Source organism: Crassostrea angulata, chromosome 8 (assembly GCF_025612915.1).
Source record: "Crassostrea angulata isolate pt1a10 chromosome 8, ASM2561291v2, whole genome shotgun sequence".
Classification (NCBI taxonomy): domain Eukaryota; kingdom Metazoa; phylum Mollusca; class Bivalvia; order Ostreida; family Ostreidae; genus Magallana; species Magallana angulata.
In genome coordinates, this window is record NC_069118.1 from 19546195 (window position 1) to 19561739 (window position 15545).

The following is a 15545-nucleotide window of genomic DNA, read 5'->3' on the forward strand; positions in this document are numbered from 1 at the left end:
GAAGAGTTGTTCAATTTTAGAACAACAATAGAGGAAAAAACCACGAAAAGTTACCTGTTTTAGTAGAAGTAAATGTCAAGCATTAATTTATCTTAAATAATGGATATATCATACTTAACGTCAATTGTTAAAATAGAGCTAGCTCTATTTGAAAGTACAAGTGTAGCTTACATATCAATTTTGCAAATAATTACATGATCTATAAAACAAAATTTTGAAACGTGGTTCTTTGTAGAAACCCTTGACCTCGATCCAGTTTGGTCTCTATCTTGACCTTCCCGTGTTTTTGTCCACGTATGAAATAAGCTTGAAACTTCACCAAATTAAATTGAATCCAAGCTAATTCATCAGCAGTCGTACCTGATACTAATCAGCTGACTTTGTCACGTAATCCCAAAGAACTTCGAGTACCTTTAAAACTCCGGTGCTAAAATGTTATAAACATAGCAAGGTTTCGAAAAGAGGACACAATTACCCTTTTAAAGGATCTACATTCCTATTTTATGAAAAGCAGAACTTTCTTATTTATAAAACTAATTGAAAGACGGTAGGATTGATTGATAAAAAAGAGTTTATTCAGACACATGACGGAGGAGTTTTTAGATATAGAAATGGCGATCGACACTTTTAGACATACACGTAATAAAGATAAAGAATATAGATTTAAAGGAATAAATTAAAAAAACCCATTTATTTTGCAGAATTTGAATTATACAGTCCATTTCCTAGTAATCGATTAAGGCAACTTGAAGTTCATCAGACAATGTCTTATATTATAAATGATGCACTGGTTCATGGCACCCATGATTAATAACATACATGTATCTTTAAAAAAGATAAATTTTTAAACTCAATATTATGTATAATGTTCTACATTTTAATTGCAATATGTATTTTAATATTCATGAATAAAAATTCAAATAATAGAATCTTTTTTTTGACCATTCAAACTCTGAAGTTTTCCATGGATATAAAACCGTTGATCCCTGCCTTTAATCGGGTTCGTGTTCTTTAGCCCTTGCGGTCTACATACATTTGTTTAAATCCAATATTTGGGTCAGTTAATTCTGACGTATCGAAAAAAACAAGCCACCTATATACCAAATCGACGTCACAGCGAAACCGTGTATGAGGGATTTAAAAGTGAACAATAGACGACGGTTTCGCAATGGTTTTCAATGCATAGCAATGCTGGTATCGACAACACAACTCACTGAGTGACGGGCTGGATTCTGTGTGTCTGTCTGTCTGTCTGTAGCCGGAACGATGGGTAATCTGGCGCGAGGCCTCGTCAGCATTTTTGTTGTACTTCTATCGGTAATCGTAGCCCTGGTTTTATTCTCAGGTAGGACTTTATTGCATTTTCTAATAAACAAAATATATCGGAATGGTGCATTCCATGTACTGTATATATATGCCTTCTATTTATTCATTCGTTCTTGAAAAATGCTGGTAGTTACGCACAAATGAAAATTTAAAGAAAGAAATCAGGTAGCCTATGGTTAACAGAAAGAAGCACATAAGATAAAAGCAAAGCAAAGTCTTTCTCTATGAATAACTCTGATATCCTATTGATCGATTTAATTGCATTAGGAGATCATATCCCAGTGCGCGTTTTCAGTGGATTATCCGACCATGATTGTTCATTGAACTGTAAACTTCACCTCGTAAGATTGTAAATTTCTTCTGATTTCTTGATGCAAAAAACTGTAAACGACTGTTTTTAACAGTTTGGCCTTATATATTATAGCACATTTATATTATAAATATATCGGTATATACAATGTCAAATATTGCAGCAAATTGTTGAAGCAATCACATAAAATTGTCCCTCGCGTGAATAATGACATGTGCAACCACGATGATTAATTAACTTTACGTGATTTTAATGTGAAGATCATGTGCATTTTTATACATTAAATCCTTGTGGTATTCTGTTGTATTCATATCTCTCAGTCATTTAACATTAATATTTAACTTTGCATAAATGAATTGCAGGTATAACAAATCCTTGAAATACTTTGCACCGACTGCAGCCAAGGAATACATTTTTCCGGATTCCTAATATTGTACATGAACCATAACTACCACATACTATTTCTGCCCCCTCTATCACTTCAAAATTTGTATAAATGTTTTAATTCAAATCTTTATTTACTGTTTTATAGACGAAATGTTACACTTCATGCGGTGTAAATTTTGCAATATTGTAATATAACCACTTTCTTCTTCTCTTTAGTATGTCCATTGTGCATTGTTATAAGCGATTTAATTCGTTGATTGCAACATTTCATATTCAATGATAAGTACATTGTTCAGCATAGGGCAGTAAGAATAACCTTGATCAGCTTGCGATCGCACTAAGCAAACAAAATTGCGCAAATCCCGCATGCAGTGTTGCCGTGTGTTGCGCAATGAAATAGTATTATATAATTCTAGAATATACCCATCATTCTGAAACATTTCATTTAAACAATAAAATGCTTTCTTTGGTGATTCATGCAGGATATACAGAGAAAATATATAACCCGCGTTAGTGGGTTATTTAGCTTTTTTTTGCAATGATCGCTAAAACGAAATAACGAAAACCAGAATCTCCCATTTCAAGCCTGGATAAAAGATATATGGAACTTAATTTTTTTTCCAAATCCAATAAAAAAACCCCATACCAATTACTGGTATAGAAACAAAAAGAAAAAAATAAAGGCTTAAAAATATATTGTTCATATCGTTGCAGCGGACAACGTTGACGCATACCGGAGAGGCGGATCCAGATATTACCGCTCCTACAGAACTTACTACTATTCCCGCTATTATTACTATAGTTACTATGGCTACAGTACCGGCGGAAGTTCCAGGTATGTGATTTTTAAACTAGTTTTATATCGTATGCGATTCAATGATTTTCAAATTTGTGAAGGTACCAATATCTCTTATGAAAAAAAAAATTTCAGTTCGAGTGGAGTTATTGCGGGGGCGGTGGTGGGCGGAATTGTGGCAGTCATTGTTATAGTTGTTGTGATACTTATCATAAGACAGAAGTACATGAGTCGATCATCTACCCCAAGCATAAAACCACCAGCTGTGAAAGTCACACTTAACACACCCAGTTCAGGTAAATAGCATACTTCTTATTCTCTCTCTCTCTCTCTTTCTCTCTCTCTCTCTCTCAACGCAATTAATACAAAATAATTATATTATACATGTATATTACAGTCATTCAAAAGAGACAGGAGTTCCACGACCGGAAGGGCCCGGAGTACTTCGCACAGTCCGGTGGCTACAATCCCTATGCACCACCACCGCCCGCATACGGAAGCGGACCCCCAGGGGCGTTCCAGTACCAACCCGCGTACCCCCCACCGTCAGACCCAGCTTACCCCCCGGGCTATGTCCCCCGGTAGTTTCAAAGTGACTCTTTTTTGACCTCTGACCCCGGCTGGTTTTGGAGTCAGATTGTTCAGCTTTCCTTGAACAGCATTATATATTGTTAAAGCATAATGCATTTTTTTTAAAAATTAACTTTATTTGATGTGTGAATAGTATAAGTATATATGGATTATCATTTACGTTTATGGTGGTATCCTATGATACTGTACTGATATAAATTATATATGATGGTGGAATATATAACATTTACTTTTTCTCTAATCTTAGAACTTTTCATGCATTACACGTGCATGTATAGAGATACTGTATATAGAGTTATATATTTATCTGTTGTCCAGCTATTTTTCTGTTTGAAAACCAACCACACAATGTTACTCAGATTAAACAGAAAGTGATTATATTTGTTTTGATTTGATGTCTATAAACAAGACTGGTGAACACTGCTACAATGTAGAACTTTCAACATATTTTAAAAAGTGTTGAAGGAATTAATTTTTTTTTATATCTATATTCTTACTTCTTTTTTTCACCCATCGATGCACTTGCTTCGATACCCGTGATTTCAAACTTTCATGATAATTCATAATCTAATTAAGAATATACACGGGAAGGGTTGAAAAATTGTACGTTATAATTTTTACAATATTAATGCATGATAAGGAAAGTACGGGTGATTAGAAAAAAAATTATACCGAGCTAATTTTGAAGGTTTTGTTATAGACATTGTAACCCACGAATAATGATGGTTTATATTAAACCATTTTTTCCGTTTATTTTTTACACTTTAATAAAATCCTGGTCTCGGCACCAATTTGAAGGAAGAAATACCAAATAGATGTTGTTTACTTGTTCAGATCTCGGACAATTTGAAGGAAGAAATATACCAAATATATTATGTTGTTTACTTGTTCAGATCTCGAACGTCTCAGTCTCTAGATTGAAACATGAGAAAGTTTGAATCGACATCGTCCAGCTCTCCGTCCAGTATTGTGCTATCATCATTTTTGTGCTATTTATTGGTTGTTGTTGTAAACAACGCCTGCTACCCATGTCTACCTGCACACTGTTGCAATGTGTTTAACATTGCAATAACTCTCCAATATTATACATGTATTTATGTTCTTTCATGTATTTGGCCAAATATGTTGCATGTATATGAACAAATAAGTGAATGATCTTTAATAAATGCAATGAAGATTTTAATTTTTGTTTATTCTACGTTGTTTTATGTATACGATATTGAACAAGATTTACAGTGAATAGAACATCAGTAATTTAAGTAAGTATTCTTTAAATTCATTGGACGGCGAAGTAATTTGAGAGCGGGGAGGGGTTGGGGGTTAGAACTGAAAAAATTGAAGTTATTATTCGACATTAAAGAATATGCATAAGTTGCATACTAGTATGGATTTCTAATATTATTAACTTCACATTTTAAACTTTAATTATGTACAAGCATATGAATCGATTATGCAACAATTATTAAAACAGACAGTAAATCGGCAATCACGATCAACAATCAAATGTCACTTTGATTCATACACTTAAGTATGCAAAATAATTCTTCAAAATCAACTCAGTAAGTTCATTTAATATGCCCATTTTTCTCACTTTTTTAATAAAAAGAAGCAAGCACGTAATTGCATATCTTATGTAAGTACCCGTGTGTTTTATTTTGTTGTCAGGCTTGGAAATTCCTAAAATAAATGACTGTGTTCTTTGCATAAAAGCTATGAGCAGATGTACAATATTAATAACATGGATTTATAAATGCAATAATCTGCATAACTACTAATGGGATTTGCAACCGTTTAGTTAAAGTCTCAAATTCAAGTTAGTGTCTCTAGTTGGTGTTGCAATCTTGTTTATAGTGCTGAGTGGACGCGCTTCAACCGCCGACCGTTTGGGGCGAATTTTTCCTGTGAGTTCTTCGCCTCTTCTCTGACCTTCTCTATACGTAATGCTGATATCGTCCTACTGATTCTACTGATTCTTTGGCGATTCTGAAGAAAATCTGAATCGTCTTGCTTCTTGGTTTCAGGCGGTGGGTCAAGGTATTCATACGCAGGCGGCGGTTCCATGAAATTGCGGTAATGCATCGGGTTCGATTCATATAGAGAAATGTTCTTTTCTAATTCCTTTGACTCCCTCTTTAAAAGAACTACAATAGCAGAGAAAAATGATGATGATAGATACACGTCATATGATAGATTGTGCCTTAATGTACTCAAATTCAAGTCTCTTAACAGTAGTTCCATCTACACTAGCCAAGGTTTTCGGTCCACTCCGCTCCACATTTATGGTACCTGGGGAGCGGAGTGGACCGAAAACCAATGTCTAACGAAGATGCAGTAGTTCAGACATTTAAAAAGAAAAAAAATCTTCCTTTTTTATCGATTTAGGTTTAATTTACATACGATGCATCACTAAAACGAACATGATAAATACAAATTGTATTCGTTCATGAGGCTTTCAAAAATAAAAAGAGGCCCATTGACCATATTGCTCACCTAGAAAAATATTTCTTGTATCATTCTATTTTTCAAATGTTTAAATATGAACTTTCTTAAAGTATAGTAATACTCTTATATATTGCAAGATACATTAAATGAAACCTACTATCTTGAACATCATATCCTAAGATCTCATCAACTAACCTTCTTTATTATCCTGGGCCACAAAGCATTAAAGATAACAATATTGTAAAATGAACTATAAATAATATAAAAAGTGAAATAAAGTCACTGTACCCTTAAAATGAGGTTCAGAAGAGCTTAAACCCCAGAAAAGTATACACAAATCTTGTTATTGTATTTTAATAATATAATCATACATGTACCTGGTTTAGGGGTTTGCATGACTATTTTTAAGTCCGACATGTGCCTTTTGATTGGCGCCCAATTTGACTTTCGTTTTTCCTTTTCTTTGAGTTGTACAGTTGGGGAGACCGCGGAGACGTGCATTTTTCTTTCGTTTTTCTCCTCGGTTCTGCAGCATTTCCAGTCGCTGGTACAGTCTGAAATAGCTTCCTTTGGGGACCAAAAGGGGCAATATTTGGTGCGTAGAAGCAACACAATGGTGACTATAGCGAAAAACCCCAAAATTGAGCAAACAACAATGATCGCCTCTGTATTGTCCCTAAAAAAAATTAAACCATTTTATAAATCATGTTTTTTCTCTTCATGTTAATTGTTGATTCCATTAAAAAAAAAGGGCTATAGGTAGGTGGTCATGGTTATTTTAAGACCATTAATTCTAACTTGCCGGAGAACTCTGATTGAAGCAATATGAGCTGCAATTTTCATGTTGAAATTTTTTTAACAAAAATGTTATTTTCTACTAGGTTGACAAAAAATATCATGGTTTTTAACTCTCTGTTAGCCATATTTTTGTGGAAAAGGCCGTTTAGAAGCCTTAATTGGAGCAAAGTTGAATTATTGTCGTCCTGTACAAAAATTGATCTGCTATATATTCCTTAGAATAGAAATCTTTCCTCGGACAAAAATCAACCATTTTCTTAAATCTTATTTATCATAAAAGTTTAAGTTACATGCAGACTTCTCATACTAGCAGATTTTTGCAGCAAAATAAAATTCTAAAAAATACAGCTCATATTGCTTTAAATACCTTACATCGGAAAATATTAATTTAAAACAATAATTTCTAGATTTTTATTTTACGAATCAATATTCTATGGCGGAAAAAATCACGTCTTAAATGTTAGGACGGATCTAACACATGTAGACACATTGCCTGTTTAATTGTTCAACAATAGTCAGAAAATGACATGAGCTCCAGCCTAATAATATTTAAGGATACTCACTCCTCTGTGCTTGAGCCAGAGTAGTAAGACCTGTACCGAGCAGATCGGGAATATCTTCTCGCTGCAACCCCCGAAAAACTCACTGTAAAGATAAAATTGAAATCAAGCTTCTCTGTACTGGAAGACTTGTGAAATGAAATGCTCAGAAGTTACAGAACTTACCATAGACATATATCGTTATATGTCTATGAACTTACCAATCTCAACTAAGAGTATCAGGAAAATGGTTTGAAATGACGTCATGGTTCCTGCTGATGGCTGAAATGATCACGTAATCATTAATCATTCATCCTCGTCCAATCACATATTTTGAATTACATGTATACATTGTGACGACCTCAATAACACTGTGACATGTAATCAATGAAAAGTCGAGAATATACTAATAGCCCGGATGTATACAGTAACTACACGTTAGGCCAATGTTGATGAGTCCAATCCATATCAACTGTCAAGTTCTTCATATTACCCGGCATAAGTTTTCGTTTATTTTTTGATATTCAAATATATAATACACTTGAAAATACTGAGCAGTTTTTGATGATAAATTTTTTAAACAAATACATGCAGTTCCTAAACACAATTTGGTTCATCTGTTATAAACACTTTAATTTTATATACATGTATGCATATTAGTCTAACATCCCCCTAATTATTATCCAATGCCATAGGATAATCTTATTTCGATGGTAAAAGTTCTTTGACAAATAAAGATAATTCATTACTGTACGTGTTGTGTTTTACAAAAAGGGAACTGGTTCTCTGATCGAAATTAAAACAGAATAATCATGATCTTTAAGCAACTACGCATTCAAACATTGTACATGCTCTTGTACATGTAATACATAAAGTGTACAGTCTACACTTGCTTGTTAAACAGGAACCTACATGTACACACTTAGTTAGTGGTGAATAGTAATTTCCATGTCCTTGATATCAATATATACCACAATTAACTATTTTTTTGACATTCTTAAAGGCATTACATATCAAAAATCTAGAAAAAGTTGCATATTTTACCTCTTGTCCCAAAATGAAGAACCGAGCAACGATGTTACACTAGCATTTACATGTAGGATATTTGAACCGCTTGTCTCTATGTTTGGAAGTATTTGTTTATGTTAAAGACCATCAGTCAGGCTGAAAATGGCAAATGGATTTGGACATTTAAACATGGTGGGGCATTTAGTCTTAGCCAATAATTAGACCCATTTTTAAAAAGCGTAGAGGTCTGATCAGCACTTAAACGCGCGTAAAGTTGAATTTCTCAAGTAATGTAAATGACATCGTCGGAACCCACGGGTTGAAAGCAGTGTAACGGAAAGAAAACCCGTGGGTTCCGACGATGTGTAAATGAATGAATTAAAAAATATATATGTACATATTCAAATAAATCAAATGTACTTAAATTTCAATAACATAAAAATTCAATAATTAGATAATTATAAATCCAAATATAAAATTACATTTAGTTAGAAAAATTCCCATACTTTTATGTGTTTAACGCAGTCAGGTGGATGAATGATAAAATCAGACTTAAATATCAAAGAAAAGTGCTGTTTTTGCTTTTTAAAAAAGTTTAATACCGAATATCTATCGCAAAAATCAATTTGATATTCAGACATTAATTCAAAAAAGCATTTATAATGAATTCACAAAAACTGACTGTACCACTTTGTGAAATATAGCGCCAAAATTTGCATCAGCAGAAAAATTACTCCGAATATACCCAATGTCATTGAACGGTAAGTGTAGAAAAGAAAATTGCACAATGTACTAGATATATGCTATTACAGGCGCTGCACAGCATGCGGAAAAAATATCAATATTCAAACAATAGAATGCTTTTTGGGGATTCATGCAGGTATGAAAGTAGATCATAGCATTGCAGGAAAGTACAATACCCACGTTAATCTGCAATAATCGCTACCTTAATAGCCCGCATGAAATTATCAAGATACATGTAGCATTTATTTTTTTTACATGTATATTAACATTTTTTTTTTCGATAAATTACTGAGGTAATCATAAAGAGAAGATAAAGAAACTTAATTAATAATTGTAAATGTACATAAAGAAATTTGATCAAGGAAATAGCAAGTTTGCTTGTATTGGAATTTGAGTCTGACATCATCATGATTATTTCGAGCAGTCTGTGAAATTTTCTTACGTGAAAATTTCAACGGGATCAACAAACTGGTTAGAACTGGATCGTGTAGATTTCAGCCCCGTCAGTATCAAAAGGACTATGCGTCTGACGTTGGAAATATTTCAGGTAACATAATTCCCTGTACTATAATATCAATACATGGAATTATTATAAACAGAAACAATTATTTCTGTTTATAATAATTCTATGTATTATTACAGTACAAGTAATTATCATATCATAATAATATATTCCATTTTATTATAATTTCATGTATTATAATAGTACGGGAAATTATCTTATCATAAATACATGTAGAAACAATTATGTTTAACATTTTAAAAAATGAACTTCTTGTTGAATAATATTGTGTTTTCTCTTGAATACACAAGGTATCAAAAAGAACAATGGAAAACTAGGTTTTATGATTTTATTACGACCTAAATGATGATTAAAATTAAAAAACAAATACATTATGAGGCAGTGTATTTGATGATTGCACTTAATTGATTAACAGTATTTGGGTCAGAGTTCTTCTTTGACGATATTATCCTCATCTAATAAAACTTCTTCTTGAACCAGGTTAATGTCATTTAAATATGACGGAAGTGTGTCACTTGCGCAACGGAAGCCTAAATTGACCGCCGAGCTGTCCGGTGTATTCTGACTCCTAGCGTCACATCTATAGCGATAGCAGTAGTTCTGGAAATAAAAGGATAGGAATTCATAGCTTAAAGAATCATCTCAAAACAAATCCTGTAAAATGTATTCTGTTTCTAATTTTATATACTAACTACCGGTATTTATCAGATTACTGAGATGGTAAAATTGAAATAAAAAAAAACTGTGGATATAAAAGTATGCTCAACATTCATGTCTACTATAGTTCATATATTAATTATGATATCATTATCTTACTTTATGGCACATATAAGAGCCTCCTTTCTTTACTTTGTCTGTTCCAAAACGTGGTCCCTTCTGTAATATCAATAATATACCGTAAATCAACAAAATTATACTTGTACTGTAAATGTTCACCTCTGAGCAACTTATATTTTACACATCACATGTATGTCAAGGAATCAATATAATGTACATACAGGGTGTTTCAGCAAACATGTCCCCACTTTACAGTTTTAGAATAAAAGTTATGCTTCATGTTTGAACTGAAAATTTGCAAAAACGTTTAGAGCAAATTCATACAATTTTATCAAATGAAAAGTTGAAATAAAGCTAAATCATTTATTTTTCAGACAGGCATTTTAAAACTAAGTCAACTTATAGACTGTACTCGATTTAACCTAATTTTAGGACGTGTTCCAAATTTCCGCCTTGTTTCTCGGTCACTAGTCTCATTCTATCTCTGACGTTCCTGATAACATTTTTACAAGAGTATTAGTAACAATACGAAAAATCTGTTTCCTTGAAAGATATTTCACATCTGGGCCCTTCTTTTTTCAAAACCTTTTTCACTAGGGTCGGCGATTTGCCATTCTCCAAGTATAGTTTTACAATATCAATATAGCGATCATTTTTATCATCAATTTTCAAATACCTGAATACATGACTTCTGATGATGTCATCAAAAATTAATCATGACACCATAGTATGTTGTATTTACACTGTAATACATTTTTCCGGAACAAACGCTTTCAGATGCAGTTATTGTAAAGATAATATGTCATGTTTGTGCAAAGATATAGACATCCAAAGTTGGGACATGTTTATTGAAACACCCTGTACAAGCAAATTTGATTGTGGTGTGCATGCATTTCTTCTTTCTGCCACTTTTGCAGTTGCATGATATCACATAATGAAAGTCTGTTGCAACTTTTTGTAATTAAGTGCTTTCAATCTGGTTTTTAATTTAATTTCTTAATCTTGACTAAGCAACATTATCTTTTTTTTTAAAACAAATATCTGCTGAACAAACAATTTTTTAAGCAATGATATTTTATCTTAGCATCATGTGGACTTTTTCATTGGCAACTGCAGTGGTTTGAGTGTTCAAAAAGTAAAAATAAACACAGGGTGTACTTTGTATTGAGAATGCCCACTGACTAATGGCTTTATCTACCGGTATATTGTCACTAAGAAATGTATGATATGTGGCACTTACAGGGTTTTTCTTTGGGGTGGGGGTAAACTTGGTCTCCCACCAATCTTGTGTCCACTCCCAAACATTTCCTATGATGTTTTTAACACCAAATATATTTTGTTCTGGAAATTCTGTAACCTGTAAATTGAAATATGATTTCATAAAATTTCAAGCATAACTACAATGTCAAGCATTTTTATAGTATTTTTAAACCTAAATTTTAATTTTTTTTTCATGTATTTCATTGCTTGCAGCACACAGCATTGGAATTCATGAATGATGATTCATGATCTTTGCAACATGAATAAATATATGACATACACATACTCTAACATTAATTCAAATTTTCCATAACTCTGCTTAAAGTATCAAGCCTTTAACATACAAATTGAGGTCTTGAGTGATATATACTGAAATTATTTTATACCACATGTCAATTTATCTGAGTCCAGGAGATGTTTAAGATTCAATGGATTGATGAGCAATAAATGATTGTTTTAAAGCAATATGAGCTGCAATTTTCATGTTGAAATACAGCTCATTTTGCTTTAAGCAATAAACTATGTACAGTAAAACACGGTTACAGCGAACACGCTTTTAATAAATTGATGCTTACAGCAAAGTGATTTCCATTCGTCCTGACATTATTTCATGTTGTAAACTTGACAGATATAACGAATTACGCTTTTAATGAAGCAAAATAGTCAGTCCATGGCACTTCGTTATAAGCGTGCTTTACTGTAATCACTGTTTGTCTTTGAGCATCCACACTTTGTGTGTGTCGTTTTGTTGTGAATGTATTATTAAAGTCTACTGAAGAGATAATTTACATATGATATAACATTGTGCAAAGTATTCATCTAACAATCTAGTACAGTAAAAGACTTATAACGAAGTACCTGGGACGGGCAATTTTACTTTGTTATAAGCCTAGTTTATTATATCCGTCAAGTTTACAACATGTAATTAAGTCACCGGGCTGTAAGCCTCAATTCATCATAAGCGTGTTTGCTATAACCGTGTTTTACTGTATAAATCACTCACTGGGGCTGTGGTATGATAGCCATCGTTTGCTGTGTTCTCAGAGGGAAATTTCCCATGCCAGATATTCATCCAATGTTTCCCTTTAGGTTCTTCCTTATTTCCCCATGGGAAAAGTCTGCATGTTGAGGTAATATTTAAAAAAAATATCAACATCAAAATAAAATGCAAAAAACAATCATTTTTAACCCCCCCCCCCCTTCCACCACACAAACAATACATAATTATTTCCCTCTTTCTTTTGTATTTATAAAGAGGGAAGTTGTCTGACCTTGATTTGAGATTGCCTTTACAAGCACGCTCAAACTCTGCTTCTGTCGGCAGTCGTTTCCCCGCCCACTCACAGTATTTGACAGCATCATTCCATGACACATGTACAACAGGGTGATCCATTCTGGAATACATTTATTTTGTTTAATCAAAAACTAGATACATGCATCTCAAAATGACATAATTGCTATTATATGTTATCATTTATACATGCAGATTCAAAGAATCAGATAAAAATTTCTTAAATATGTCATAGGATTATCTAAAAATTTACAGTCTGAAGTCAATACAAAATTTGAATTTTCTGTGTTTTTTTACGTCATCAATATTTGTGTGCAAAAAGGAAAACGAGGTGACAGGTACCGTAGTTGGATGGTTGTGATACAGTACTAGCCAGTGGTAAATGTTTTCCAAATTAAATGTAATTGCTATTGCTCTGTCTCATCTCATATGCCCCTCTTATATAACATGTATTGGAAGTTGTATTATGACATGATTAATACAGTCTTGAGAAACATCCAGATCTAGTTGTTTTCAAAGATGCAGACTTACATGTCTTTGATGGAAGAATCTGGTCCATTGGGGTGCCTCCAGTCAGCGCCGTTTATTGGGACCCACCAGGGGGCAGCAGCTACCTACAAGTATATAAATACTACAGTGCTCTAAAAAGTCAGTTACAGTCATTACAAATATATACATCTGTATGCATGATTTCTTCATACAGGATAATTTTATATCCTCTCTCTCGTTGTTTGTGATCAATTTTAGAGTTTTCTCCACTTTTTCTACACTTTATACATGCAATTGAGTCAGAGAAGATTTGATTAAAATGAAGTGAAGTAGCTATTAACAAGTGTGACTAAGAAGAGCTGCAATAATGTGCCCTCTCCAATTTTTTTTACCTGATATTTTCTGGAGAAAGATTAAAACTCTCCCCACCCCCCCCCCCCCCCCCCCCCCCCCCCCCCCTTAAATGGGAGAGGGCTACATTTTTGCAGCTTGAATAAGAATTTTAACACTGGGTCCAAATCATCCTTTGCGTACAGTATCTTATTGGCAGAAACAAAATGTCTGGACAAAAAATAAAATCAACAGATATTTCAACAGCTCACTTACCGATTGAGTGACATTTTTTAAAACTTCTTCACTGACATAATTCTCCAAGCAAAAGGAATTTCCAAAACTTTCTGCCTGCCAAAAAAAGAAAGAAAATAAATACACCCTTATTATCTTTCAACCAAATACTGATTTATGGTACAAATACAAAATCTTAGACTAGATGATTCCTTTTTAAAAATATACCAATAATCCAATATATCTGAGTTGAGTATAACTGAACATGTTTAAAAGGAATAAAACAAATTTTATTAACAATTAAGATTATTAAAGAATAAGATAGTGTGTACTCACTAGCCTATATCAATTTTAAATAGTAATGCCAATGCTACATATGTACATGTATAAAAACAACTCTTTATATCACGACTAGCCCTTATCAACCAGCCTAGCATGCTATTAAAAATTCAGTCTGATACTGTGTGATGTAATGCATATTGCAATATACCGGTATGTACTATATTCATGTACATGCATGTTGTGATGTACCAGGTATATCAAGCATAACTCTATGATCATTGACAGATAAAGATGTTTGTTTAAGCCTATAAACTGCAAGATTTGTCTATTATAAAGTGCATTATATATCACTGCATTGCGAAAGAAACAAACTTTTTTCCTGGCTGTAATAGACTTTTGATACATGTATCACAACATGGTGAATTTTGTAGAATGCTGTCAAAATATTGATAGGTACCAGGTATATGCAAGGTTATAAAAAAATTACGGAATAAAATAAAATTCCCATTCAAAAAATCAGGGAATAAGAAACATGCATGGTTGCTTACAACTTTTCATTAATGTACACATCAGAGCTGCATCATCTATAGGTATTTTTTTTCGGACAAGAACCTTAATTAAATAAGATATAAATATCATGTTCACTCAGTGTCATAATTATACCTCCGTCACATATTTTGTTTCTGCTACAAATCTTTGAAACTCGGCGTTACTGACTTCATGTTTATCCAGATAGAATCCATACACTGTGACTTTCCTTGCTGGACCTTCCCCGTCTACTGGAAAAACTGGTTCATCAGTCCCCATAGTAAAAGTCCCCCGTTCTATGAACAACATCTCATTTGTTCGGGGTATATCAGATGGAATGTTTACATGTTGTTCATCTGCCTTTTCATTATGTTCATTGCTTGAGTATTTAGTAGAGTCACGGTTAACTTTACACCCACAGCCTTCTTCTTTTGAATCGCCATCACATTGACTTGAATCCCCATCACATGTTTCACACGAGGTGCACAGGAAAAGTGAAAGTAGAAACACGCACACTAGTTTTTCCATGTCTGTCGAGTAGATCGATATATTGAAAAAAAAAGATGAATGTACAATATTAGCTCCACGAAATATTAATGTATTAACGACGTGGTGATGTTATGGTTGAACGATTCCAAAGAATCTGCAATCAGTTGTTTGTTATTTTGGCACGTAAAACTTTACACAACTTCTACACAGGTTCCTCTGTGTGATTTTAAGGGTTTTCCAGATACTACTTATCTCCTCTAGAATCTCAACAATACGACCGAAAAAATGCATTTATCGTGTCAAGCCGAAGGATGTACTTTAAGGACGTCATCACCTCAGTTTGTGAACTTTAAAAATGCTACTTTCTGTTTAAGGAAAATAAAGTTAGCTCGTTCATTGAA

At 33.2% G+C, this 15545-nt stretch overlaps 2 protein-coding genes across 2 annotated transcripts; one reads left to right on the forward strand and one right to left on the reverse strand.

Annotated features, from left to right (window-relative positions):
• Positions 1 to 1153: 1153 nt before the first annotated feature.
• On the forward strand, positions 1154 to 4593 carry LOC128159724 (uncharacterized). Its single transcript, XM_052822908.1, has 4 exons — positions 1154 to 1345; positions 2738 to 2858; positions 2955 to 3115; positions 3217 to 4593. Exons 1-4 carry the CDS (start codon positions 1267 to 1269, stop codon positions 3402 to 3404), a joined length of 549 nt encoding a protein of 182 aa, XP_052678868.1. The 5' UTR covers positions 1154 to 1266; the 3' UTR covers positions 3405 to 4593.
• LOC128159726 (formylglycine-generating enzyme-like) lies at positions 3899 to 15512 on the reverse strand. Its single transcript, XM_052822910.1, has 11 exons — positions 14791 to 15512; positions 13888 to 13962; positions 13324 to 13406; positions 12773 to 12895; positions 12505 to 12619; positions 11482 to 11598; positions 10281 to 10340; positions 9980 to 10064; positions 7214 to 7295; positions 6230 to 6528; positions 3899 to 5551 (listed from the first exon to the last, which is right to left on the reverse strand). The coding sequence occupies exons 1-11, from the start codon at positions 15181 to 15183 to the stop codon at positions 5256 to 5258; spliced, it is 1728 nt and encodes a 575-aa protein (XP_052678870.1). The 5' UTR covers positions 15184 to 15512; the 3' UTR covers positions 3899 to 5255.
• Between the last annotated feature and the right edge of the window lie 33 nt (positions 15513 to 15545).